This window comes from Schistocerca serialis, chromosome 5 (assembly GCF_023864345.2).
Source record: "Schistocerca serialis cubense isolate TAMUIC-IGC-003099 chromosome 5, iqSchSeri2.2, whole genome shotgun sequence".
NCBI classification, from domain to species: domain Eukaryota; kingdom Metazoa; phylum Arthropoda; class Insecta; order Orthoptera; family Acrididae; genus Schistocerca; species Schistocerca serialis.
In genome coordinates, this window is record NC_064642.1 from 35905626 (window position 1) to 35933137 (window position 27512).

Consider the following 27512-nt stretch of genomic DNA (forward strand, 5'->3'; position numbering starts at 1 on the left):
CAGAGAAGAAAGAGAGTTCTTTGGGTATCAAATCCATTATTATTAGTGATACAAAACAAAGAAGAAAAGTTAATTTAATTGGCAGAAGGAAGCATGCAGAAAGTTTGGAAGCTGCTGTTCTGAAACATTGCTGTCACATGAAACCCCATGATACAAACAAGAAAGAGATTTAATGAATTAAATGGTTCACTGAGGAGAAAATTTATTTAATGAACATGGTTTATTCTTGTGTGTTTTAGTTTATTGAATCACAACAGTGACGTGATATTAAAATTTTGTTGGCAATCATTGCCCTAGATAGTATATAACTATTATGACAAGTTATTTGGTTTTTCTCATTTTTGTTTGAGAGCTTTGTAGAGGCAGAAAAAATTTAATACCCCTCTATACATGAGCCTTATGAAGCAGTTTGTGAAGGCCTTATCCAAACATGGTTAATGTTTCAAGTATCTCTATGAGAACACACACACACACACACACACACACACACACACACACACACATACCACAAGTGTTCACAGGTGCATACATGCACATGGGCCTCATACATGTGCCCAATATGTGTGGAGACAGAATGGCACAAAATTCACAGTAGTGTTGTCTGTTTATAAGCCAGAGGGGAATGGATTGTGGCGGCTGTGATGAGAGAAGGTGTTTGGAACAGGAAGTTATAATGAAATACTGGGGACTGGAGGGAGCAGACATAGATTTTGAACAGACCATGCCAAATGACATATTAATTATATTACAAAGCACAAAACTTAGGGGATGCAACAGTATCTGTGTGTGTAACAGAGAGAGAGAGGGAGAAATAAAGGGGCATGGGGTGTACAGTATTGTGACAGATTAGGAATGAGGTGAAAAATGACAGGAGAGTAAAAGGTAATGATAAGTTAGTGGATGTGGAGTCAGTTGAGGGTTGGGAGTAGTGGAGGTCTAGGCCTGGGGGCCTTTGTAGGTCAGTTACCACCTGTGCTATTCAGAGAAGCTGGTGCTGGGGGAGGAGGAAGAGAGAGAATCCCTGTGGCACATGTACTGAAACAGCTGGTGAAATTACTGGAGTGTAGTGCATTCAGAAGCCAGTTAGATGGGTCTGTGATTAGCCACTATGTAGCAGTGACTCATTAACAGCATGGACTACCAATAGTTAACACCACCTCTGCCATGCACTTCACAGTGGTTTGCAGAATGTAGATGTAGATTCTTCTGCAATAAAAGGTTATTAAACAAAGTAGTGACCTTATGAAGATATCAGTAATGCTCAGGAGAATATTATTGTTTTTGTGTTTTGTGCACTGACATTAGCATTCAACCCTTATGATATAATTTTGTACAAAAATAACCTGATATGTAATTTATGTGCTCTGTGTTGGCAGAAACTGTCTTCCCTCCTGTGTTTGGTCGACGTTTGCAAGCCCAGGTGGTCAAAGTTGGCGACAGAGTGGTAATGGAAGTTGAAGTAACAGGGACTCCAGAACCAGTGATTACTTGGATGAAAGATGGAGAAATAATAAAATCTGGCGATCAATATCGGCTCAAGTCACAGGGCAACTGCCACTCTCTTATCATCGAGAAAGGTGAGCAGATCTTAAACCTCAAGTATTAGGGTCATTCAAAAAGATATGAGCGGGAGGCTGTAAAATGAAACCTCTGAAGGCATCGTAATGCCACTGCCTGTGGAAGAAAGTGTGGTCCTTCTAAGAGCGCTGAGGCCCCAGACTCGATGCCAGAGGGATGCAGCTGCGCACCCACGTGACGGTAGAGCGAGCATTTTCATGCATCGACCATCCACTGCACTCAGTAGAGCTGAAAGTGGAGAAATGAGGGCTCCAAAAGAAGAGCAAAGGGGGTAGTGTATTTTCTGTCAACAGAAGGCATGTGGGGAACAGAAATTCATCAAATAATGGCACAAGTGAACAGAGAGCACTGAACATCTGTTGCAATTCCAACACTTGGTCTGATCTGTGGGGCAGTGGTTGCCACCATAACTCGCCAGTCATCAATAGTGAGGGCACCTACCTGTTGGACAAGGGTATAGTAATGTAGTGTGGCATTCCAGCTCATATGTCATCAGCCAATGACATCCGTTCTTCCCTGAAATATTTGTGCCATCCCTTGACCCTTGCAATGGACATGCTGTACTCTTCATACACTTGTGCCATTCTTTGATGAATTTTCATTCTCCACACTCCTGCTGTTAGGAAACACGCTACGACCCTTTGAGATTCCATTTGTCTGTTTTTAGCACTGAGGGCAGTAGATGGCCAACACATGCGCATGCGCCCTTTGTTTTCATGTCACTCTAGCAGCAAATTTGGGGGCTTCAGTGCTCTTACAGTGATCATAACTACTTCCATAGGCAGTGGCATTACAGTCCCTTCATTAGTTGTTCATTTTACAGCCTCCAGGTTGTTTCTTTTCAAATGATCCTAATATATACTGCCACTTATCACTGCTAAACGTATTTATCTGTGGACTCACACAGTTTACTGTTCTCCAGAAATGATTTGGCAACATATTACACCTGCAAATGCTCATGCTCTCAGAAGTTACAGATAATTTTTGAGAGCATGTTTTTCCATTTCTTTCCAAATTGGCTGCAAGGGACAATCACAGAAGCAATATCCCCAGTTTACCAATCTTTTCTGTCCAGGTTCAGTTTGAAAATGTTCTGTAAATAAGTTTCATTTTGGCATGTGGTACTACTTTTATGCATTATGTTTTAAATGAAGTTCAGAATGACACTCTTCAGCAACTTATAACATGTGACTGTAGGCTTTCCCAGCGTAAACTATTGATGAAGGATTCTCGTGTCTCCAGCCGGGTGGTAGCGTTGATATCTCGCGACGTTTCTGGAAGTGTCATACTACCCATCTTCTGGCGAAGTCTTCACCAGAAGATGGGTAGTATGACACTTCCCAAAACGTCGCAAGATATCAACGCTACCACCCGACTGGAGACCCGAGAAACCTTCATCAACTTATAATATATTTGAAGTAGTTGTAGGTTATATGCTTGCAGTCTTTCTTTGAGCCTAGGATGAACTTCCTAAGATTCTTATTGGCATAATTTAACCATCAATGTTTTTTGTTTTGGGTGGACTTCGATTGACATTGTAATGTACTGTCATCTACTCATCCCAGTCTACCTGGAAATTAAATCACAAATCAATGAATATGAAATACTGAATTACAAAATAGTTTAAATCTTAGTCCACATCAGGATTCATTGTTACATGTCTGAATAAAATCAGAATCGGCACTGCTGTGATTCAGCCCTGAAACATGTTCTCATGTTTCCAGGGTGTATTGCAGGTCTGAAGTGATACAAAATTTGAGTCCCATCGAAAGCAGATTTTCTGAAATAGTGTGGACATATTCAGAAGAAGTTTGGCTCAGTCTTGCACATAGTTGTCAATGCTACTGTATCAACTAATGTGGTTGTGCTTTATATTTTCCAATATGTGAATGACTGAAACTATTTTGAAACTAACTGAAGATCTTCAAATGAACAGCTGCATATTACACATATTGAAAACACAAAGCACAACAAATAAGGACAGGCATTAAAATATTTGTCAGAAAAGTTTTGCATTTCAATAGTGGAAGCGGAAAAGAAAGTCACACATTGCAAAGCCAATTTGGCAGGAATCCTGGAAATTAGACAAAAGCAGGAAGAGTGGTACTTTTCCTAAAAAATGTTCCTGGTTCGGATATGACACTCTCATGTTTAATAGTTTGTTCAGTACTTATTATGTTACATAATTTACTGTTGTTCTGTTCCATTATTGTGTGTTTCTTATACATCATGCTTCACTACAATTTCATACCTACAATGTATAAATAATAAATAATGCAATTTCAAATCTATGTTAGAAAAAATATGGAAAATTTTCCACTTACCTTGATGTATGCTTTCAAAACACTGATGATGGCTTCACATTCTTCTGGGATAAATAAAGATATACTTTGTTTAGAAATCTTGAAAGTATATGTGAGGCTTGTAAAAGAATCTCCACTGTAAGCCTCATGACTGGTGAAATCAATATTCTAGCTCACACTGGAAAATCCAGGCTGGAATGACAGTATTATGAAAAGGATACATTGCTATTCAACATATAGTGAAGATGTTGAGTCGCAGACAGGCACAACAGAAAGACTGCTAAACAAGTAAGCTTTTGGGAAAAAGGCCTTCTTCTGAATTAATTCACTTCAGAAGAAGGCCTTTTGTGTAAAAGCTTACTTGTTTAGCAGTCCTTTTGCTGTGCCTGTCTGCTACTCAACATCTTCACTATATGGTGAGTAGCAATTCATTCTTTCCATAATATTCAAATCAAAATTCTAAATTCATATTTTGTTTACTGATCTTGCACCTAACCGCTTGTGGAAGCTGTTCAAAATCACTGGTGTTATCTTTAAAAGATTCACAATCCCACTGCGATCTTCCAGTTTTAATGTATCCAGGAGATGATTCATTGGTAGCAATGAATAGCTTTTGTATCCACCATCTTTTCTGTTTTCATTTATTTCAGAAGTAAAAGTGAAACTCAGGGCCTGCATAGGCTCCCTTGTAGTGTGGAGAAGACTCTTGGTTCTGGGGCTGTCCCTGAACAGATTTGAGGCATTGAATCAGGGCAGTCCCACAGTAAAGACCCTCAGCATTGTACTAGGCTTAAAACTCAGAGCATATTCTAAAGTGTTAAAACATTGAAGTAACTTTTCCAGGTGACTTGAATGAGGGTGAGGATTTATATATATGTAGTTCTGTATCATTACATCTCTCTATATTGTAATGGTTCTCCAGGCCCCTATTATAACATGAAACAGAGCCATAAAACTTGTATTATTATTGTATTATGGGAGTAAAAAAGCAAATTAATTTTCCCATACCCCTTTCCAATCAAGACAATTTTTCTGAAACCTTGCTATGTCATAATAGGGCTAACGAGAAACAACACAATATAGTGGCACTGGACTAGACTGGTTATAATAGTGTTGGATGGAGACCACTTGCAATGCTGCCTGAATGTTCTCACATTTTACAACATGCTGTGGTCATTCAGTCAGTCTTTATTCAGTCTAACAGTGGATGTAGACGCTTACACTATCCTGAATGCCAGTTAATCCTTTCACGTTTGTGGTCATCAGGGATCACAGCTGAAGTGTTCATGTTTTATTCATTTAAATCACATATTGTTAGCAAAGGATAAAGTTACAAGTGGGAACTGTTTCATAAGGGGCTTAATCAGTGTTTTCTTGTTACAGTGTCACTACCTTATTCTGGTAAATACACAGTCAAGGCAAAAAATTCTGGGGGTGAGGCACAATGCATTGCAGACTTTGTTGTTTATCAGCCTGAACCAACTACTGAAGTGGTCAAAAATGTTATATTTGAAGACATCATTCAATCGGAAACACAGGTATGTACAAAATGTCAATTAGTGCTCCTGTCTGAGAAATCAGAAAGATAAAGGATAATGCTTAATGAAGTGAAGATCACCAGGAAGCAGCTGAAATATCAGGCATTAAAGAAACTAGCGGTTGTTTGATATAATTCTCACTGTATGCTTCAGTGATTTGGTAATAGTAGCAATGAAATTATACTTCAGCCTGATAAGAAATATTTCTACGTCGTCTTTTATATCAGACTCTCAAAATACCAGCTCTCTCTCTGTTCACCTATTTTTGGCTTTTTCTCTCATATACACACTTACTTTAAAACAGTTCTTTACCAGCAGTGTTTAACAAGGCTGTCAAGACTGAGTGTGTATTATGTGTTGAAATGGATTTCAGCAGTGTGCCAAATTCAATATAGAAGGTACTTCATAAATAGGATTAGAAACACCACAGCACCTACTACCTATCTGACACAATCAGATAATGTTCTGTAAGCATTTAACAAGTTATTAAACACTTCAGATCAGTGATATAAGAATCGCTGGGACTTAGTCTCATACAATTCCACAACAGCTGCATGCTGTGGCATAGTGCATGATTCAATACTGGCACTGAAAAAGAAGTGTCATCGCATGTTGAGCAAGAGCATAAGTTTGCTTTTTGAAAATACACTTTCCTTCCCCCAAACATAACTGCGAATCGATCTTAACTTTCTATAATAGTTTTAGGTAGAAAGTGACTGATCATGTCGCCTGCATTCCTACTTAAAGAAGACTTACACATATTCAGTTCTTAAAAAAGAGAAACATTTCAAGAAACACTGTTGTTCAATAGATCCAGCTTCCTACCCCAGAAAATTCACTTAACCAGCAATTTTATCAGTAAGTAATGAAAACTTCTCCTTTTCCAGAAACCTGTTTTCACAGCTGATATTTAGCATTCTTCTTCAAATTTTAAGCATCAATTCACCCTGTAAAACCATGCCTTAAAGTCTCCAAATGCCACATTGGGAACATTGTTTGTAAATACATCTTAGGCTAACTGAACCACATTGTGGATTAAAAACACTTGACACTGAATGTTTCTTTTCCATTTTGAAAGAGGAAGGAAAGGAAATTATGTACCAGATCTTAGCTGTAAGATGTATAGTACATGTTTGTAATTGTGACTGTTTATGAAATTATTGTTTTTTTGACCAAGCTGTGATCAGGTGCATTATCATATAGGCACAAGATTCCACCTAGCCCTCCCCCGATTACATCTCATGCAGTACACTCTTCATTGGTATGAATTCATGCTGAGCATAAACATTTGCTAATTTTATTTCCATTAGGTCACTGTCTCAGTCTTTTTTTAACATTTCGGAATCTACCAAAGAATTTCTGTGTCTGATAAAACTCCTTCTTTAAATCCTAAAACAACTCAGATCATCCACATTTGTGCTTTGAATCACTGCAAATTTTGGGAGAGGGACAAATCTGCAAGTTAAAGTATTTTGATTATTTTTATTGAATAACATCCTTTGGAATAAAGTGCTGGAATGACTCATCTTCAAGAAAGAAAGTTTTCATTGCTTAAGATGCCTGGTAAAAATAATAAGTGATGCTAACCCATGGTCATCTTGTAGACATCTGTTTAAGGATTTCAGTACAGTAAGGAAAGTTCTGTCAGAATGTAATTACTTTAGGAATGAATGAGAACACTTTTACATGCAGACACCTGTGTCACTGTATTGCTGCTTGAATGTATGGACACAGGTGTGTGTGTGTGTGTGTGTGTGTGTGTGTGTGTGTGTGTGTGTGTTCTCTAGTTCAACAAAGGATTTTTTACTTTGCATTTAATGATAAGTCATGCTGGCAGTTTCCCATTTGGTATGGTTTTCCTGCGAAGAATCACATATTGGAGTAGTTTCTTTCATGTGACAGAGCGTCTAACATTACTGTTATTCTTGCCTTTTCACTGTCAGAACTTCATATAGATAACCTTCTTCTACATCCTCTTCATTTGCCAGCATTGTATTTACACAATTCTTGATTTGAAGAGTGTTGACTGAATGACTGGTGTGCATTTTCATGTGTTTCCATTTGTTCACTGTCACTTCCAGCAAGTAGACAACCTAAATTACCCTGTGTACCTACACAGTGAGCTAATTGAGGAAAGTCCAAGTCAGTTTTTTTGTTAAGTTTTTAATAGTCACATGTTTATGTTTGGATAGATCATGAGGAGGGGAATTGGATTATGGAATAAAAAATATAGGATGCCATTTTAAAAAAATGCATACTACTTGTTCATATCTTCACAACAAACAATTACAAGAAAGCACGCTCCACACACACCATCACTATCTCTGGTACCTTCGGCCAGAATGCCATCTTGTGGAAGAAGCAGAGATGGTTCTGGTATGTCAGTGCCATGGAGATGTTTTTTTATAGCACCAGGATTGTGAGGTATAGGGACTGGTAGAATCTGAAAAGGTGGAAGTCAATGTGAAAGTTGGGATGGGATTTGAAGAAAGGAATTTTAAGCAGCATTTGAGGAACAAGATGTGAGACTCAGAATTAGCTTGGGAAAGGAATATTTACCTGAAATGTTGCAGAAAGGTGGAACAGGGGTCCATTGTGACAATGGTGGCAGTGGGGAAATGAGAAATGATGTAGAAAATGGGCAAAGGAAGGCATTACATGGTTGTGAGATGAGCTGGATAACAGAAAAAGACACATAAAAATGCACAAATACATAAACACCCACAAATACACATAAAGGATCTCTGACCAGAGCTGTCAGTGATAGCAATCATGTGTGCATGAGGTGTGCTTGCTTGTGTGTGTACGTGTGTGTGTGTGTGTGTGTGTGTGTGTGTGGTGTGTGTGTGTTTGCCATCATTTAAGGTTACAAGAAAGCCAATCTTGCTGGTTAACGATCCGCAACAACATTTGCTTGATACATTTTTTATTTTGATTCTGGATAAAGAGTTATTGGGGGTTGCCAAGACGGAGACACCCTGTATAACTGCATTTTAGAATTTTATTCTCGTATAAAATTATGTGGAATGTACTTTTTGCCACCTTTGTCTCTTCTTTCCTTGAGAGTGCCTGACACAGAAAAATGTAACTAAGGGGTGTAGGCTCAGGATGTTAAATCACATTACAGCTAATTTTTATATGTTTTAAAAGTATTTTAACTTGCCTTACAACTTCGAGCCACAGAAATTGTTTACATTTAACTGTTTAATCACTGTGCATTTTGGTTCAAAGAACTTTGAATCCAAATTTAAATATTGCTTTACATATGTAGCACAATGCTGTTCACAAAAGTTGTTAACAGTTAAAAAAATGGTATGCTGTCAAATTCCCAAATATGTCTGCTCAACTGATGCGAGAATGATTTTGACTTATACAGAAAAATGGTATATTTTATTCTGATCATATTACTTTTGCTTCCATTTTGGTAATTGTAGTAACCAAGTAATTCACAGAACTGATCCAAGAAACACAAATATGACCGAACAATAACAGAATTAAGCCTTGTGACTCCACATGTAACAAAACCAATCAATCATACAGATGGTGCAGCATAAGTGATACACAGAACAACTGATGTGAGTGGTGAAAGAACATAATGAGGGTGAGTCAGTGCTGCTCGGCACGTATATAGGTGCGAGTCACCGGTAGACAGCACGGCAGAGACCGTGCAGTGTGCACACTTCCTACAGGCAGCTCCTAGTGGCTGGCCGACACTGATACAGTTGATAGTCGGTGGGCCGTGCGGTGCCGATGACAGTACTGGGGAGGAGAGTGCCACAACCATGTCTGCGTCATCGTCAACAAGCAGGTACCAGTGCAGAGGAGATGGGGGTTGGACCCACAGCGACAATGGCTAAGGCGATGATGTCGTGGGGGCCGGTTCGTGTGGCTCGACCGGAACATAAGGCTCCACAGTGGACTGAAGGCTGGAGACAGACTGCTGCCCTGTGGGAAGCTGGAAATCCATGGTGCCACACATGGAGGAGGCAGCCTCCACTGCAGGCAATGACCGGCTCAAGGCGGAGAGTGGTGGGGTGGGCTACGGTGACAGGGGCTGCACCTGCGAACTGGCAACTTCTGGTGGTGAGCAGGGGCACAACTGATCAGTGTGGCATGCCACCAGCCCTTTGGTTGTAAGAATGTCACAAAGATAGTGTCCCTGACAGCAGACAACAGTGGCCAGTATCCACCTGGGCCAGCGACCAGAGCCTTATGCTCACACTGTTGATCCTGGCACAAAGCGGCTGTTATAACCTGACTGGTAGGTACGGCACAGGCTGCAGAAGGTGGAGGAGCGTGCATGGCTGCCAGCCATGAAGCAAATCAGCCAGGCTCCACTACTCCATAGGTGTGATGTGATAGGTGCTCAGAAAACAGAGAAGGGTGTCATCTGGTAAAGAATGCACAGCAAACTTCTTCATTTGGGACTTGAACATACACAGTAGTCTTTCCACCTCACCATGTGATTGAGGGTAGACTAGCAGAGTGGTAACATGATGAATGCTGTGATGGGAACAAAACAGTTGAAAGGTGTGAGTAACAAACTGGGGGGGGGGGGGGGGGCATTACTGGAAACTAAGGTACAAGGCAACTGCTCAATAGAAAAATCCCTCAGAAGTGTACAAATTGTGGCCCCATGTGATGTCATCACACACCGAAGAATGTAAGGAAACCAGGAAAAAGCATCCACATCCAGAGCCAATAGGAATTCAAGAAGGGACCTAAAAGGTCTATATGAATGCATTCCCAGGGCTAGCCTTGAGAGGGCCAGGGGGACAGAGATGACTTGGGAGCCGACTGTTGTTGGGCATACTGCGCACAAGCCGTGACAAAACGGACAGTTTTGCCATCAATCCCTAGCCAAAAAACACTTATCCCGTCCAACAGTTTAGTGCTCGAAACCCCCCAATGGCCCTGGAGGAGACGGAATAGAACCTCATACCATAACACAGTGGGAATGACTACTCTGTGAGAGAGGTCTTCTATGGACAACAGAAAAACACCATCAAAAACAGAAAGGCAATACCATAAGGAAAAATATTTGCATAGGAGGTTTGATGCCTGACCCAATGGTTTATCTGGATAGGCCTCTTGAACAAACTGAACCAGCTGGCAGAGAACCAAGGTGGCAGCAACGTCAGCTGCTATGCACAAGCTCATAATTGGGAACCCCTCGACCGTGTCTGCTTTTCAGTAATAAGATGGAAGCAAAGTAATTCTTCACAATCAAAGTTGGGATCAGGACCCACAGGAAGGTCAAACATTGCATTCACTTTGGCATGTTTAGATGTAGATCAAAAATAGATTTCATAGTTGTAGTGAGACAAGAACAGTACCCAGTGTTGTAGGCAGTGTGCTACCTTGTCGGGCAAGGAAGTATGAGGGTTAAACAAGGAAACCAAGGTTTTATGGTCAATAGTAAGGTGAAACTTGGAGTCATGCAAAAATACATGAAATTTCTGGAGAACATAGACTATGGTGAGAGCCTCCTTTTCCACCTGAGAGTAATGCTGCTGGGCAGGAGTGAAAGATTTCAGAGACAAAAGCAACAAGTCATTCAGAGAGGTCAGCATATCGGTGTGCTAGACCACACCAAGGCCGTACTGTGAGGCGTCAGTTGCTAAAAGTACATACCAGTCCACAGAGGACATAACTGAACAGGAGGCCAACATTTGAAAAGCACATTCACAATCCAGGCTTCAGAAAACAGGTACATTCTTGTGTAGCAAAGCATGCAACATGTTGGCCAGTGTGGCCATCCCTAGCAGGAATTTATGATAGTAGTCTACCCTATCTTCCCTAGGACGGCCTGAAGCTCCTTTGTGGACAAGGGGTGAGGCATAGATGTAACCCATGAGACTTTCAATCCCAAATAAACAATAGAATGTTGAAAAAAACTGGGATTTCGTGAGGTTACACTGTAAGCCTGCGGATTGTAAGACAGAAAACAAAGAGTACAAATTTTTCAAATGATCTACTGTGGACGAGTCTATGACAGCAGTATAGTCCAGATAATTAATGCAACCGAGAACAGGCATAGTCCATTACTCTAAAAATCATTGGAAAATAGCAGGGGCACTAGCTACACCAAAAGGTAGGCACAAATATTTATAGAGACCAAAAGAAATATTCGAAACTAGAATTCACTGAGAATTTGTCCACAGGAACGCGCAGATGCTCTTCAGACAAATCAATTTTAGAAAAGTATCAGCCACCCGATATTTTCACCAACAGTTCCTCCTGTTGTGGGAGATGATATGTATCCACGGTCAACTGTGCGTTGACAGTAGTACTGAAGTTGCCACAGAGGCAAAGCTTCCCTGATAGCTTCTGCTTTACAACCAGCAGAGACAACCGTTCACTAGCCAGGAATAGGTCATGCATGACAATAAAGAGGCTGAACCATGGACTTCAAAGAAATATGAGCAGAAAAATTCAAAGAACATCCTGTACCTTCCAGCAACAAGTCCAAAAACTCCTCACACAGTGTTTCATATTGAGGATATGGTATGTGATCGGACACAATGTGAATTGCTTTGGTGAAAAAATCTCCAAATGACTGAAATGCGTCCATCCTGAACAAGTTCTCAGCACTGTCTTCAGCAACCACCAGAAATGTAATGGAATGAACCACTGACTTGTAAGAGGCAGATGCTGTAAATTCTCCCAACAGCACATTGTTCTGTTTGTTATAACTGACCAGCTTCCGCGTGACTGGTGTCAATGGCAGCAAGCCTAAGCTCGCATAGGTTTGAGAACTCAATAACATAACTGCTGCACGTGTGTTGACCTGTAACTGGAGCACTTTACAAAAAATACTTAACTTGATAAACAACGTGGGAGAAGACACACGCATTGGAGTCACATAGTTTGCGCCCATGTCCATATCCCGAGCAACCTTCAGCAACGACTCATGGAGGCAGTTTGGCCTTTGTTATGGCAAGCATTACAAATATCTGAGTGCTTAGTGCACACCAAATGTTCCTGCTGGACAAAACAGAAAGAACAAGATGGAAACAGAGAATATTGACAGTGGCACTATTGTGGTCATGGCTACTTGGGCCGCCCTCGGTGTTCTCAGTGCTGCACCCAGATGTTCACCACTGCGAGGCCCAGATGTTTATCACCACCACTGTTGCTTCCTCATGCAAACTATCTGTCATCCTAGTGGGCACATGTTCTGACACTATTGCTGGATCATCCCATGCTTCAGTTTGGTCACGCACTGCCTGAGAAACTACAAAAGATTGTGCTATTTGCAAAACTTCTGACAATGGAGGTTTTCATAGAGTAAAGCCATGTGATGCATTTCCTTGTCTGGAGCTAAACAGATAATTGTGCCATGCACCATAGAGTCGGCATAAGAGTCATCATGGGCGTCAGTAACAAACTGACACTTATGGTTGTGGTTGTAAAGTTTGGCTGCCCAGGCTCTGTATGACTGATTTGGTTTGTTGTGGCATCAGTAGAATTCAACTCACATCACTATGACAGGGTGTTTGTTTCCAATGGTAGTTGGATGTAAACTGTGCATGTGATCAAAAGTAAGAGGTGCTGAGGAATAGTGCTTTGTGCAAATTTGAGTTTGCCACAACAAATGCCAAAACATGCTGCCTGAGTCTCTTTTTTTTAGCTTCCCAATCCTCAGCTGAATCATCATATCTATGTGATAATGGAAGCCGACAAAGTGGTTGTTGCCAAAATAAACTGTTCAGTCAGGGCCGGTAGCATGGTGTCCATAATGACTAAACCTGATGACACCATACTTAAAAACTGCACATGAAGAAACCATTCCAAACTGGTCACCAGTCGTGTAATAAACAAGTAATACATGAAACCAGTCCAAGTAACACAAATATTGCTTTATTTATAAACCTATGAACAATAATGGATTTAAGCATCACATGACTCCACAAGTGTCAAGACAAAAGAATCATACTGAAGGTGCAACATAAGTGGTACGCAGAACAACTGATGTGAGCAGTACAAACTAAAAGAACATTGTGAGGGCGAGTCAGTACTGCTGCACACACATATAGGTGTGTGTTGCCTGTAGACAGTGCAGTGGAGTCCACGCTGTGTGCACGCTTCCTACAGGCGGCCTCTAGTGGCCATCCTGCATTGATACAGTTGGCGGTTGATTTAAGTACACATGCACTGTGACACTGCACTCGGTGCACTCACACTCACATGCAGTAATAGCAGGATACAGCAGTAATATTCGCCCTGTATGTTGTTGTTGTTGTTGTTGTTGTGAATTGTTGCCTCACTGGTCACTATCATTTCTCTGGTGCATTCAAGGAGCAAATGGCATGGGTTGACATGTTAGTAGACTCTTCATGTTATACAGTATAAAACAACCTACATGTAACACTGTCCAACAGCTATCTTGTTGACATGTAAAGAATAGACAGGATGCTCTTCCATTGTTGATATCAATATTTTAAGATTGGCATAGTCTGGGTATTGCTTGTAATTCAGTGAGATCACTGTACAAGTATACAAATCAACAGTGCTCACTTTTCTTTACAAAAAATATCTATTTTGTCACACCTTTTATTTCATACAGATTAATGTTATAAGTAGAGCCCAGATGTTTAGACTTTTTGTAAAATAGATTTTAGCTCTTTCTTTTCTTGGAATAGCCCTTTTTAGGTTCAAACAATCCATTTTAGCCTTTTGGAGTCTTTAAATGAGAAATATAATGAACACAAATATTAACATAAGAAATTTTGTAACTTTGACACATTCTAGTTCTTTGTGAAAAATAAACATTTAACTATTTCTTAAATCAGCACTTGAGAAAATGCATAAACAATTGAGATATTTACCTGTGCTACTGTTATTTTCTCTTTTTTATACTATTTTAATGAAAACTCTTTCACTGAAAAGTTATTTTCATGTGTACACTTGAGATGTGTATCTGTTTATTACCACAAACTGAGGCCTAACTCTACATCTAACAAGAAATTTTGTAATACATTTTTGTATTGTGGTACATCGTTAACCACATTTCTACGTTCTGTAAAATGAAGCATTTTCTATTGTCTCTAAGTACAATTTTGTAGGTTTAGGAAGATCTTTCTATAGTACAAAAGTTCAGTGGTGCATATTTCCTTTATACTATTGCTTGTTGTGTCCAATACAGTCCACCTTTGAACTCACTTCCCCCAGCCCCCCTTCCCTCTGAATAATGGAAGACACTTTCTACATACCTGGGGTTCCTCAGAAAAATATTTAGTAAATTAGTGATGCGTGCTGTACCCACATTTAATATTACCGCCATTGGACATCACGAAGGAGGCAGACGAGCTGATGTGGGTAGCACAATGTGAGAGTGTGGAATCTGCCATGGAGGGAGCATGTGACATGTATTATGGACACATCCGCTGTTGGAGTGTTTACCTGTGGGTGGCAGTAGTCTGGGCGGACCAGTGCTTACTCTGTGTTCAACTACGACAGATCTCACCCAGCATATCATGCAATGTGTTGTGCCGAGTGATCAGCCATTAGCCATCTGTACCAGTTGCATCTTGATTTCTTCCATTATTCATCTCTGTGTGGGTTTGGACTCTGCTTCCCATAGATCGACTTGCACAGTGAGTTTGTTTCTCTGTCATGAGGTTCTGTTCCCCATCTGTTATCAAGCTACCATCGGCCTGTGAAGTATGTGCACTGACTGTGTAGTGAAGCAGTGTTGTCACACTGTGCAGATATTGAAATGGCAACAAAGCATGTTCTTGTGCATGTGATGCCCCTGTAATTTCTTTCCCCTTTTTCTAGTGTATACTTGGACCACCATGGACCTGACATTTCTGCATTGCTGACATGAACAATTGTGCACACAGAAGGAGCAGCAACAGCAGCATCAGCAGGTGCAGGTGCTAATAACCCATAATGTGAATTTCCTTCACACTGTTGCCTTGCTGGTGGGGGGGGGGGGGGGGGGTCAGGTGCCTGCTGTTCTGTTTTCTGTGCTGGCCCCATGAGCCCTGATGCCATTTGCTGGTTTTGATGAGTCAGCAGAAAGGGTTGGAGAATTACCTGCATTGGTTCTTGCTGCACTACCAGGTGAGGTGTATCCTCAAGCCAGTGGATAATGCTGCCTTGTTGTTGTCAAGCAGTGCAGGTGTATACGAAGTTGTCAAAAGCTTGAAACCTTCCACTGAGCCTGATAAAATTCCCTTTGATGAGCTTTTTGGATACTTACACAGTAATTTTGATGTCAAACCCATGTGTTGGTGGTGCAGGTGCAGTGTAACCAGGACCACAAGTTTCCTAATTGCCGATTTGCAGGGCCTCTTGTGAAAGAGGCATTTCGAGTTTCCCAAATATCATACCTCTTACGTAGACTTGCTGATTCGAGGCGTGACTGTCAGGCTGGCTCCTGATCCTGAGCTTCAGACTCGGGCATTAAATTTGTCTGACTCTTCTTTATTCGACTTTGCACAAATTGCAGAATCAGATGAGCTTACGGTAGTGGTAACGGATATCCTTTCTAATAGCTAGCAGGTGACTCAGTTGTGTGTGGATGATAAACAGTCCCCGGTGCCCCACAGGATACCTCAGGTGGCCTTGCCTCTCACCAGGTTGTCGTGTGTTGCCACACTTGACAATTTTCAGTGCAGTGGCACCACATCACTGCTTGTCCCCACCCATGCTGAGCTTGGCGGATTCATGCCACTCGCAGCATCATATTTCCAGCCATTCGTCTTTTTGGATCCTCAGTGTTGGTCTCCTTCTGCTCATTGGGCAAGCCAGTGGTCTTGTCCTGATCATCATTTGATTCATTTTTCTGCTACTGCCCACACATGGAGCCCATGTGTGTGCTTCCTGGTCATAGGCGAAGTCCTTTACTTTTCATGATTAATTCTCCAGACTGCAGTCCTGCAGCCCACTGTTCGAGAGCGCCTTGGGCCGAGTAGAAAATTTCAAGGTGCAGCTACTCATAAGCTGTTGATGGTACCCAAATTTTGTCATCCCTGCCCCATCCCCTTTGCCTAATGCTGAGTTGCAGCATTGGCAGGACCATTTCTCCTGTTTCATAGAGTCAGTGTGCCTCCCCTTTGGTGGTGATACAGAAGCCCAATGATGCCAAGTTTCAATTATACGTATGCCATTCCTCAGCAGACAGTGTTATTGAAGTTATTGGGGGTGGGGGGTGGTTTATGATGACAACTGGGTCACAGTCTACACCCGCTAGAAGCATTTAAGAAACCTTCAGTTGGTTTCTGGCTATATATGGGGCAAAGCCAGTCGAACATTCTCGATTTCGGTGTAGTGTATAAATTTATTTATTGTATCTTTTCATTAAATGTGAAAATTCACATTATTGATTATTCTTACTATTAGTTAAAAAAATGTATGTAAAAACCATATTTTTTGGCAAAAGTCCTCTTCAGCCCCTATTTCTTCTGTGAAAGTCCTATTTAGCCCCATTTAGACATGTGAGTACAATTTAACCCTTTTTGAGATCTGTAAGGATAAAATCTTCAAATCCGGGCTGCAATTACAAGTAATGTTGTACAAACAGACGATTATAATAGTAACAAACACCAATGATGATGTTCTCATATCTGCAAATAATTTTTTGCTGCAATGTATACAGATGAAAAAAGTTTTTAGATTGTTTCTGTTTAAATATGATACATTATATCCATGTGTTATTATTATTGCAATTAGGTGCAGTTGGACGTATCAGATCATGTGAAACTGTTATGTCCCAACCTTCAGAGTATCCAAGTAGTTCTCATGTGTTCTCCATGGAAATAAGTTCACAGATATGTGAGTGGATCGAAGATTTTTAAGTAACAGAATCCAGTATGTTGTCCTTGACAGCGAGTATTCATAAGAGACAAAGGTATCCTCAGGAGTGCCCCAGGGAAGTGTGACAGGACTGCTGTTGTCAATGTAATGATCATGTGAGAACTGTGGCTGAGAAGGTGAATGGTCAACTTGAATTTATTGGGAGAATTTTAGGAAAGAGTGGTTCACCTGCAAAGGAGACAGCATATAGTATTCTGGTGCAACATATTCTTGACTGGGATCTGTAGCAGGTCAGATTGAAGGAAGACTTTGAAGCAATTCAGAATGGGCTGTAGATTTGTTATCAGTGGATTCAAACAACATGCAAGTGTTACGGAGATGCTTCAGGAACTCAAATGAGAATCCTTGGAGGGAAGGTGATGTTCTTTTCAAGAAACACTACTGAGAAAACTTAGAGAACTGGCATTTGAAGCTGACTGCCAAACAATTCTACTGCTGCCAACATACATTGCGTGTAAGGACCATGAAGATAAGATTCGAGGAATTGGTGTTCATATGAAGTCATACAGACAGTCGTTTCTCCCTCACTCTATTTGCAAGCGGAACAGGAAAGGAAATGAGTAGTAGTGCAACGCACCATATGGTGGCTTGCGGAGTTTCTACATAGATATAGATACTTTTTCTTTCTTCAGTCCACTTTATCCCTTATTTGGTGGTGACTTCATACTCTGGCAGTACTTTCCATGTACTAAGTTTTTGTTTGTAAAGGATTTTATTGAAAATGTTTGGTGGACTGATATGAGCCTTTTCTAAATAACGTTTGACCTGCTGGATCCAAGGCATGGTTCCACATTGTGAGCATTGTTACTGGGAGTCGGTGGATATGCTCATAAAATCTAAATATTTCTTTTTCCGATTCTGTCATGAAATTCAAAAATTTTTAAATTATTTTTTGAATTGCAGATTGTATCCATCTTGTTCTGTTGGGACCAAGTCTCTTTCATAGAACTTGACGTTCTTCTTTTAGGATATCTGCCAGAGAACCATTTCTGTGGAGTTTAAGCATTTTGTTAGTGTAAAAGACTTCAGGCTTGATAACTGTGTTATAGTCCCTGATTTTTCTGTTTATGGGTGTACATTTTTCTTACAGATTTTACGTTAAGCTCTTTGAAGGTTTTGCATCCAAATTTGCTGTGCCTCTTTCTCTCCTCTTGTAGGTTCAAGGATTTTGAGTAAATACCTGTAGAATGGAACTGCCTCGATTTGTCCATAATTTGTGATCACTTTTTGGTTAGGATGTTTTGAGCAGATGCAGTTGGTTTTTTGGAAGGATATTTGTAGTCCAACTCTTTCAGCATGTGCCTTAAGAGCCTCTGTCTATTTAATTGTTGTCATCTCATTGTCTGCTAATGCTGCCAAATTATCTGCTGAAGATAGGCAAGAAATCTATATTAAATATTAAGAGAATAATATCCTTTAAGCCATGCCTCTTCATTCATTGATCCATTGAAAGAAAGGATAAATGTTCAGATGAACAGTGAGTCATAACTATATTATGATAAGGCCATTGCTATGTTAACAAAGACCGAAAACACTGTTGACAATGTGCTGTTTTTGCAGGTGTGTCTAGAATTCTGAAGTCAGATGGACAGAAATATTTGGAAAGACAAGGCCAAATTATGCTCCTAAAATCTTATTTTTTATAGACAGCTTTGTCTTAGTTATTTTAAAGCTTTATAAGTTACTTGTGCTGCACCTGAAGGTGTGTCACAAGAGCTCAAAATACACAGTGATTATGTAAATAAACCAAAATGAAATTCACGACTTCCAAGTTCTCAAGTGAATTAAAATACATTTACAACATTTGAAACCACAATACCGATAAACTGAAAAAAAGCAGTATGCCACTTGCTATGTTTCACGTTCAGATGTATATAAATTTACATGTTTTTATTAAATAAAATATGAACATTGTTTTCTAATCATGTCTGTTCTTTCTTTTTTTTTATTTTTACTGAATTAGAAGCAGACACATCTGCAGTCTTCCACAAGCAAAGTCATATCAGAGAATGTAACTCCAGTCCAGCAAATAAAGAGACTAGTTGATACATCTTCTGGCTTAGTGCCAGGGACACAGTCTTTTGTTTCAGAATCTCTGTCATTAACAGAGCATAAAAGGAGTGAAAAACATGTTTCTGTAAAAATTGATCGTTCATCTTCACCATCATTTCAGAAAGTTTCCTTGGAGGAAACAAAAACAACTACTGCACCTGTAGAAACCCCTATTTCTGTCACAGTAGTAGATGGAAAATCAGGTCAACAAGTACCTGGAACCACTCATGAGTATACAGTGCCCATTACTCTTGAAGAAAAATCATGTGTTCCTCCTGTAACTATCCCAGAAAAGAAAGGGGGTGCCTTTGCTTGTGCTGAGGATAAGCCAAAGTCCACCCCTGAAAAAGTCACTGAGGAGCCTGTGCAACCTCAGCCAACAAAAAAGCCGGAATCAGAAAAATTTATGGGAACTGAGACAACTGTTTCTTCAACCGAGATAGAAAAATCTGTAAATGTGACTGAAACTGCTTTGACTGAGAAGAAAACAGAAGAAACAGGCATAGAAGATGCTCCTATAAGCAAGAAAAGTGCATTTGACTTTTTTGTTGCCAAACTGAAGGACAATGAAGAACAGCCTATAAAACCAAAACAGCCAGCAAAAGAGGATGAACTACCAATAAGGGGTACTGTAAAGGATGCAGTAAAATCATTTTCTGACTTAGAGAAGAAAGAGGAGGCCTATTCTGTTCCAATTAAGGAAGTGACTGATAAGCAGAAGTTCACAGAAAGTCAGATTCAGCATATAGAACTGCCAACATCAACATACGAGTCACTAAAAAAATCCCAATTTCAGTCAGAGAAAGTGGTAAGCTCTACATTTTCTGTGAAACATATTACATCGTCTGATAGTTTTGATCTAATACCTGAGCCACCACCTGAAATAGGATACATCCCGAAGACAGAGACATCTAAAAAAGCCAAAGAAGATGTGACAACAAGAGTAAGGAAGTTGGAAGAAGGCCACAGAATCCTTTCTGATGTAGAGATCCCAGCAGGTGGTGTAAAAATATTCCCAACCCTAAGTAAAGAGAGTGAGAGGAAAGAACAAGAAATTCAGGTCACAAAGCCTGCACCTTCATGGCCACCAGCTGAACATGAAAAGATTACTAGCGACCAGAAGAAATCTACTATGAAGGAAGTTCAGGAAGAGGTCTGTGTTCAGAAAAAAGTTGTCAAGCCAGGCCTTGTGGATTCATCTCAGCCATCCAGAAAGCAGGAGCCAAAGAAGGAAATACCCAGTTCACAACCTCATGTTACTATTTCACCATGGATATCAAGAAAAACATCAGAGCTCCCACAGTCTGAGGTTTTGCCATCTGCTCACTTGTCTTCTGTTCCAAAATATGAATCTTCCCTTACTAAAATTTCGAGTTCCGAAAGTACACAGAAGATATCATCATTAATAACAGAAAATATCCTACCAACTGCAAGGCCCGTGAGTCCAAAACCATCGGCAGAAGGAATTGCCATGGAGAAGTTGTGGACACCACATAAACAACCAGAGCCTGACACAATTATTATCAGACCATCCTCAACTGGACCTTATCTGGCTGAAAGAGCAACCTCACCCAAACCATCAATGGAAGGGTTAGCAATGGACAAATTATGGGCCCACAAACATCCTGATGCAGCTCTAAAAAAGTCATGGCCTCCACCACCAACCACAGAGGACAAACCTATAATTCCTTGGGTTTCAAAAGGTAGTACTGAGAAGCAATGGCCTCCACCACAAACTACTATGGTTTCTGAAAAAGTGGAGACAAAAACTCAAAAAACAGAATCAAGTGAGTGCAAAATTATAAGTTCAAAACAACCTGTTATGACAGCACCAACCAAACAACAACCTACAGAAGATATAGTTAAAACAACCAAGGATATTTACACCAAAAGTGCATTTCAGCCAGTTCAAACACCAGACTATGTGAAACATTATATTGCTGAGACAAAGGTTCACCACTCATCAGCTATGGATAAAAGTGAAACTCATGTAAGAGATGTCACAAAAATTGATATTAAATCAGAACAGAAAGAAGAAGTGACTAAATATGCAACTGGGTTACAATCTGATACTAAAACACAGAAGGAACCATCCCCACCAGTGGTCGAAGAAAACATTCTGAAACCATCTGAAGTAAAAAAAACTTGGCCCCCTGGTTTCAAAGAAGATTTTGAAATGAAAGCTCCTCCTAAAAGAAAATCTGTACCAAACAAAGAAGTATCAAGACCAACATCGATGCATGAGACTCCTGTTGAACCATTACTCGAACCTGGACCTCCACCTGAAATTGGATTTGCCCGTCCACCTCCACTGGAAAGAAGACAGTCATATGTAGAAACAATTGAAAAGGATTTGGAAAAAGATCTAGAAAAAGAACCTACTAGACATCTTGCTGGTGCTGTGAGAACAATTCCACCTCCTCCTCAGAAAGAAAGATCACTCCCTCCACAGTTACATCCAAAACAAAAAGTAGATGCACAACAAGATACTTCAAAAATTTCTATATTGTCTACAGACAAATGTAAATTTACTGCTGAGTCTAAAACGTTTGAGAGGTTTCCAGATCTTGAACCATTTCCATTTAAACCTGATGCACCAAAACCAAAACAAAAGCTTCCACCACCACCAAAACCTTCTAAATTTGTGAAAGGTGAATTTGGAGGAAGTGATTATGAGAGTGATTTTGAGTCTACACACATTCCCCCAAAATGGCGCCCATACGAGAGTGACACAGAGGATATTCAATATCGTAGGGTCAAGCCACCAGTGATCTCATCGCTCCCAAAGAGACCAAAGTCAACTGAACCAGAACCACCTCCTCCATCAAAATTTGATAAACCACCACAATTTCAAGGACCACCTAGACCTGATGTAAAAGTTATCAGGGACACAAAAATAGAAAGTGTTAGCAAAACAGAATCAAAAATTGAAACTAAAATTGAGAAACAAAGTAAAATTGTTTCTGCAGAAACAAGAAAGATTTCCCCTCCACCTCTGAGACAAGGATCCCCACCAGTCTTTGTTCAAGCAGTTCCTCCTCCAGAACACCAGGAAATGAAACCTACTGTTGATGCCAAGAAACCTGAACAAAAACCTGACTCCCCAAAATCAAAAACTAAAATGATACGCACAGAATTCAGAGAGAGTGGGTACATGGCTGACACAGATGAGCCAAGACAATTGAATCAAATTTCTCAAAAGTCCAGTAGTATGAAACAGGAAGAATTCAGTAAAACAAGTATTTCGCAAACAACTTTAATAACAGAGAAAATATCAGTTCAGAACAAACAATTGTTGCAACAACAAAAATTTGTCTCTTCAGAAAAACCAAGTCATCTAAGACATCATTCTTCTGTAAGAGCCCATCACAGACATTCAGAGCATAAGGCTGAGAAGAAAACTACAACAGATACATCTTCCAAGCAAGATAAGGTGTGATGTGTGTTTAATATAACACCCATGTTCACATCCTTAATAACACCACTAAAACAATTTATTCTAGTAAGCATGTTCTGTAGAAGCGTTGTGTTAGTTTTTGTTGAATGTAATCACACTTACTTTACTAGAGGTAGTTGATAATATGTATGCTCTACATTTTTGTTTATTAACATTCTGGATTTATTGCAGGACTTACACTGTATGCTGCCTCCGTATTTTGCCTAATGTAGATACATGTTTTTGAACTGTTTTTTTAACTATGTAAGTTAGTGTGTATCTGATCATAATTTCGTAGACAGTTTTAACATGATAGGTACTACTTTCAATCAGTTTTTAAAACTAATACGTTTTTTTCCTGGAGATAGTGGTGATCTAAAATTCTATCTTATTTGCAGGAAATATCATCTACGATGGTCACGAAAGAGCTGCCAACTGGTCTTCAACAGACATCCAGAGATGACAGAGATTCAAGTTTGGAACCTTTTCCTTTCGAACCAGAGGCTCCTCGTACTGTGTCAAAGCGAGTTCCAAAAGCTCCTCCACCTCCAAGTCCTTCAAAGTTTGTTAAGGGTGAATTCCGTGAAAGTGATTACGAGAGTGACTATGAGGGTAGAATCCCTGCTAAGTGGCGTCCAGCTGATTCTGATGCCGAAGAACCCACGTATCGTCCTGTCAGACCTATACTAACCCCACGTGCCAGCTCTCGTGCCTCTGCAGGTGGACGTACACCAACACCGCCAACTGAATTTGATAACCCTCCACAAACTGGGGGACCACCAAGACCAAAATTTGAGCCTATAGAAAAACTAAATCAATCTATCAAATCTGACAAAACTTCTAAGTCATCAGAAAAAGTTCAAGTGATATTTAAACCAAAACCTGTGACACCCAAAACTGTGGCGCCAATGGAAGTGATTACTGCAACACCTGCTGTAAAAACTACTGAACGTGTTGTACTGGAACCAGGGTCCCCTCCTGAGATAGGTTACATTCCACCACCCAGAACTGGGCAAAAAGTGAGTAAGTCAATCTTCCAGAATGCAACTCAGACTGAAACTTCCAAGGTTATGAACTTTGCCGAAGAGACAGAGACCAGTCGGCGTGTTATGAGCTTGCAACAAACCACGAGAGTGATAAAATTTGGTGAAGATGACAGAAAAAAGCCTGAACCTAAATTAGAACCTTTCCCTTTCAGGCCAGATCCAGAAAGGCCCAGGCGTAGCAGTGCTCCTCCTCCCCCTAAACCTAAAAAGTTTTTTCCTGGTGAATTTCGTGAAAGTGATTATGAAAGTGACTACGAGGGTCGCATTAAACCAAAATGGACACCAGCAAACAGTGATACCGATGAACCAAAGTATCGTAGGGTTAGGCCTCCACAAGTGACACGATCTGTGAGTGTCCCGAGTAAATCGTTGAATCAAGTTCCAACACCAATGGAATTTGACACTCAGCAGCCATATATTCCATCTCCATCTGAGTCTCCGTGCTCAACACTGGAAAGACAGTCAAAAACTAGTGCACAAAAACTTCAGTTTGAAACAGAGCAAAGAAGATTAAGGAGAGTGGAAGAAATGAAAAAAAGATTTAGTGTAACTCCACCATCTACTACAACTGTGAAGAGGACAACCAGCCTCCAGGATCTTGGCGTCAAGCCAGGAGAACCACCGGAATATGGCTTTATTAGCCCAAGCACCGCTACCAGTAAGTTTTACAAAAATCACAGTAATTACTCTCTCAGCAATATATTTTATGTGAACAGTACTTCACCATGTTTCTAATACTTTAGCTGTTGGTAATTTGAAGTTTCTCTAAATGATCACTCAGATCATTTGTTCTTTACTATTCTCATTGTTGTAGTTAATTATTTCAAGTGTATATGTACCACAACAATAGTTAATGCCATAATTTGTTATGGGCCATGTGGTAAGTAATTTAATTCTGCTACACCCTTTACTGTATTTTTTGTCTACATTCACTTATTGATGACAATTTAAATATGTGATATGCAATTTTCTCCTTATGTTACAATTTTCATCTGTAACGATTAAAACATGCAATTGGCTTGTCATTAAAAGGTAGGTGTGTGTGTTTGTGTTTGGGGCTGGGGAGGGGGGACTGGGTGAGTGGCTGGGAGTATGCATGAGTGCCTGTGTACGTATGTATGTGGGCATGCATGTATGCATTCACAAGCATGTACCATTACATGTTAGAGCAAGTTCCTACATGCAGACGTGTCAACTTTTCTTCAAATCTTACAATGTCTCTGTTGCTTGTCATACAGCTGAGCACAAGAAATATTAGTCTCTGTTTTTAATTTTATTTTCTTTAATGTCAAACATGTTTATTATCTGAGAGTGATTCAGATTCCCCACTCAGGCTGAGTAACGATAGGGAGAACACAACAGATAGATGGGCCCCAGTGAAAGCAGTGGCTTGCACCCATGTGAGGCACGGCAAGCACATAAGGTGGCACCAGTCTTGGACACTAAATACCGCAGCCTGGCTAATATTAGCCAGTTTCCCGTTAGCCAATGAATCCTTTGGTTATACACCATTTGGTAGTAAAGTTTTAACCTTCCTGATTCATGTTTGTGATCTGGATTGCTCCCTGGATTCTTGTATATGCTGAAGACAACTTTATGATGCTCTGTACTTGCCGTAATTTATCTCCGGAACCGCTTGTTTTGCTCTGCCAGTCTCTATGTGAGCACCAGTATAAGTTATCGTAAAACTGTGTTCTGCCTGAGCAGAGTAGGACAGAAGAATGTGGAAATGAAGAATATACCAGCTCATCCATGTAACAGTTGCTCAGAATGCATAGAGAAGCCGTCAAGTGCATAGGCCCAGCCTCACAGGTGGCCGACATCCAGTTTGTATCGAGACTTTCTCTTGCAACAGGTTTAGTGTAACTGTAATGACCCTGTGGCAGCAGGGGAACACACATTTAAACGTGTATTGAAATCTGCAAGCTTTTGGAACCAGTGGCTCCTTATTCTGGTAAAAGGATTGAAGGGGAAGGATGAGGGATGAAGGAAAAGAACTGGTGACTTTTAGGAAATGGGAAGAGTTTGAGTTCTATCCAGTTACATTATATATATTCAAATATTGTTTATTTTTGTTGCTATGTAATGATCCTGCTTCTATCTTTGGTATTTCTGTGGTTTCTACAGGGCTTCATCTTGTGTTGCTGGTTATTGTATGGCTCACAGACTGTTAGCAAATTGACCACCTCATGTTAGCCTGTTGCAAACAGTGGTTAGTGCCGATTGTGGCATATCTCCACCAAATGGATACAGGCTCCATGAATTCAATATCTGAATCTATGGAACACAAGACTTGTGGCCGGCAAACAGACTGAACAATGCTTTTGAATTCTTTTCCATTTACACTATACATCTTCATCCTCATCACTGAATATTTAACGCAATTTGTATCTTGTCACTGTAGCTAAGCAAAAATATCTTCCTACCTTTCTTCACATTCCTTGTAAAACCTGTAAGCATAGTTGATATCACAGCCTTATGATCACTGACACTTCCCTCTACCTTAACTGATTCAAGAAGTTCAGATCTGCTTGTAGCTATTGACAGTGTACATTTTATGTACCGTATTTACTCGAATCTAAGCTGCACTTTTTTTCCGGTTTTTGTAATCCAAAAAACTGCCTGCGGCTTAGAATCGAGTGCAAAGTAAGCGGAACTTCTGAAAAATGTTGGTAGGTGCAGCCACAACTAACTTCTGCTGTCGAATACATGTAGCGCTACACAGGCATGCTTTCCAGCCACAAGGATAAATAGTGGCGCCAAAACCTCTGCGTCAGTAAATAAATTTTTTTAAAAAGAAGGTGGAAGACGAGCTTTTTCCTCCGCCCCGAGTTTCGACCACTGCATTTTCATACATTATCCCTCGAGGTAAATACAAATTCCGTATTGTTCATCTTCAAATGTTGTAGCGTTTCAATGTACTACGAAAATCCGACTGGCAAAACTGTTTGGGATGTTTGTCAATATGGCCAACTCTACGTTCTGAATTTTTTCCTACCTGTGAGAAGAGATGGTTGCTAATAGGAACTTTCATGAATTGTGAATCACATGCAATATTCTCTTCACCATAAGAATAATACGAATATAAACATTTTGCTATGTATTCTTTCGTGTTTGCTGCTATCACATTTAAATCCTGTCTGCCTAATAAACTACGAAACTAGAGTGAGACAACAGCAAACGCGGAAGAACATACATATCACGTCATGTTTATATTCGTATTATTCTTATGCGTAATAGTGATATAGTCAGAAATGAAGCACAGCAAGTGACTAGATTTTTAAATCTAAGATGACTAATTTCTGTGCAGAATGTAATGTACTAAAGAGGCGTCTGCAAAGATTTTCAAACGGAGAAAATTTTTCGCTTAACTCTCGTTCAGAACATCTTCAATCATACGCAGTCTATTATTTGGTTCTTGTTGATCATTATCAAAGAAAAGAAGCACTGTAACAAACAACAAATAGCGATCTCTTGCCATTATTTCGCTAATGAGACGATTCCTCTCTCTCTCTCTCTCTCTGTGTTTTTTTTTTTTTTTTTTTTTTTTTTTTTTTTTTTTTTTTTTTTTTTTTTTTTTTTTTTTTTTTTTGCGGTAGCACGCACAAAAGCAAGCCATGCCAGGCCGTAAACACTCATCAGAATACGAGAAACAATACATGACACAGTACAGTAATGCATCTTCAGCTTAGAGTGACATAAACACCTATAACAAAGAAAATGGCGCTTATCA

At 40.1% G+C, this 27512-nt stretch overlaps 1 protein-coding gene across 4 annotated transcripts in view; it reads left to right on the forward strand.

Moving 5' to 3' along the window:
* Positions 1-27512, forward strand: part of LOC126481027 (titin) — an 804028-nt gene that overhangs the window by 662196 nt on the left and 114320 nt on the right. For 3 of the 4 annotated variants that reach the window (XM_050104491.1, XM_050104490.1, XM_050104489.1), the window contains 4 exons: positions 1377-1577; positions 5265-5419; positions 19209-22730; positions 23132-24437. In XM_050104491.1, the coding sequence (XP_049960448.1) occupies positions 1377-1577; positions 5265-5419; positions 19209-22730; positions 23132-24437 (5184 nt within the window). The remainder of the gene's footprint in view (positions 1-1376; positions 1578-5264; positions 5420-19208; positions 22731-23131; positions 24438-27512) is intronic. The other variant, XM_050104492.1, reaches the window with a different exon arrangement.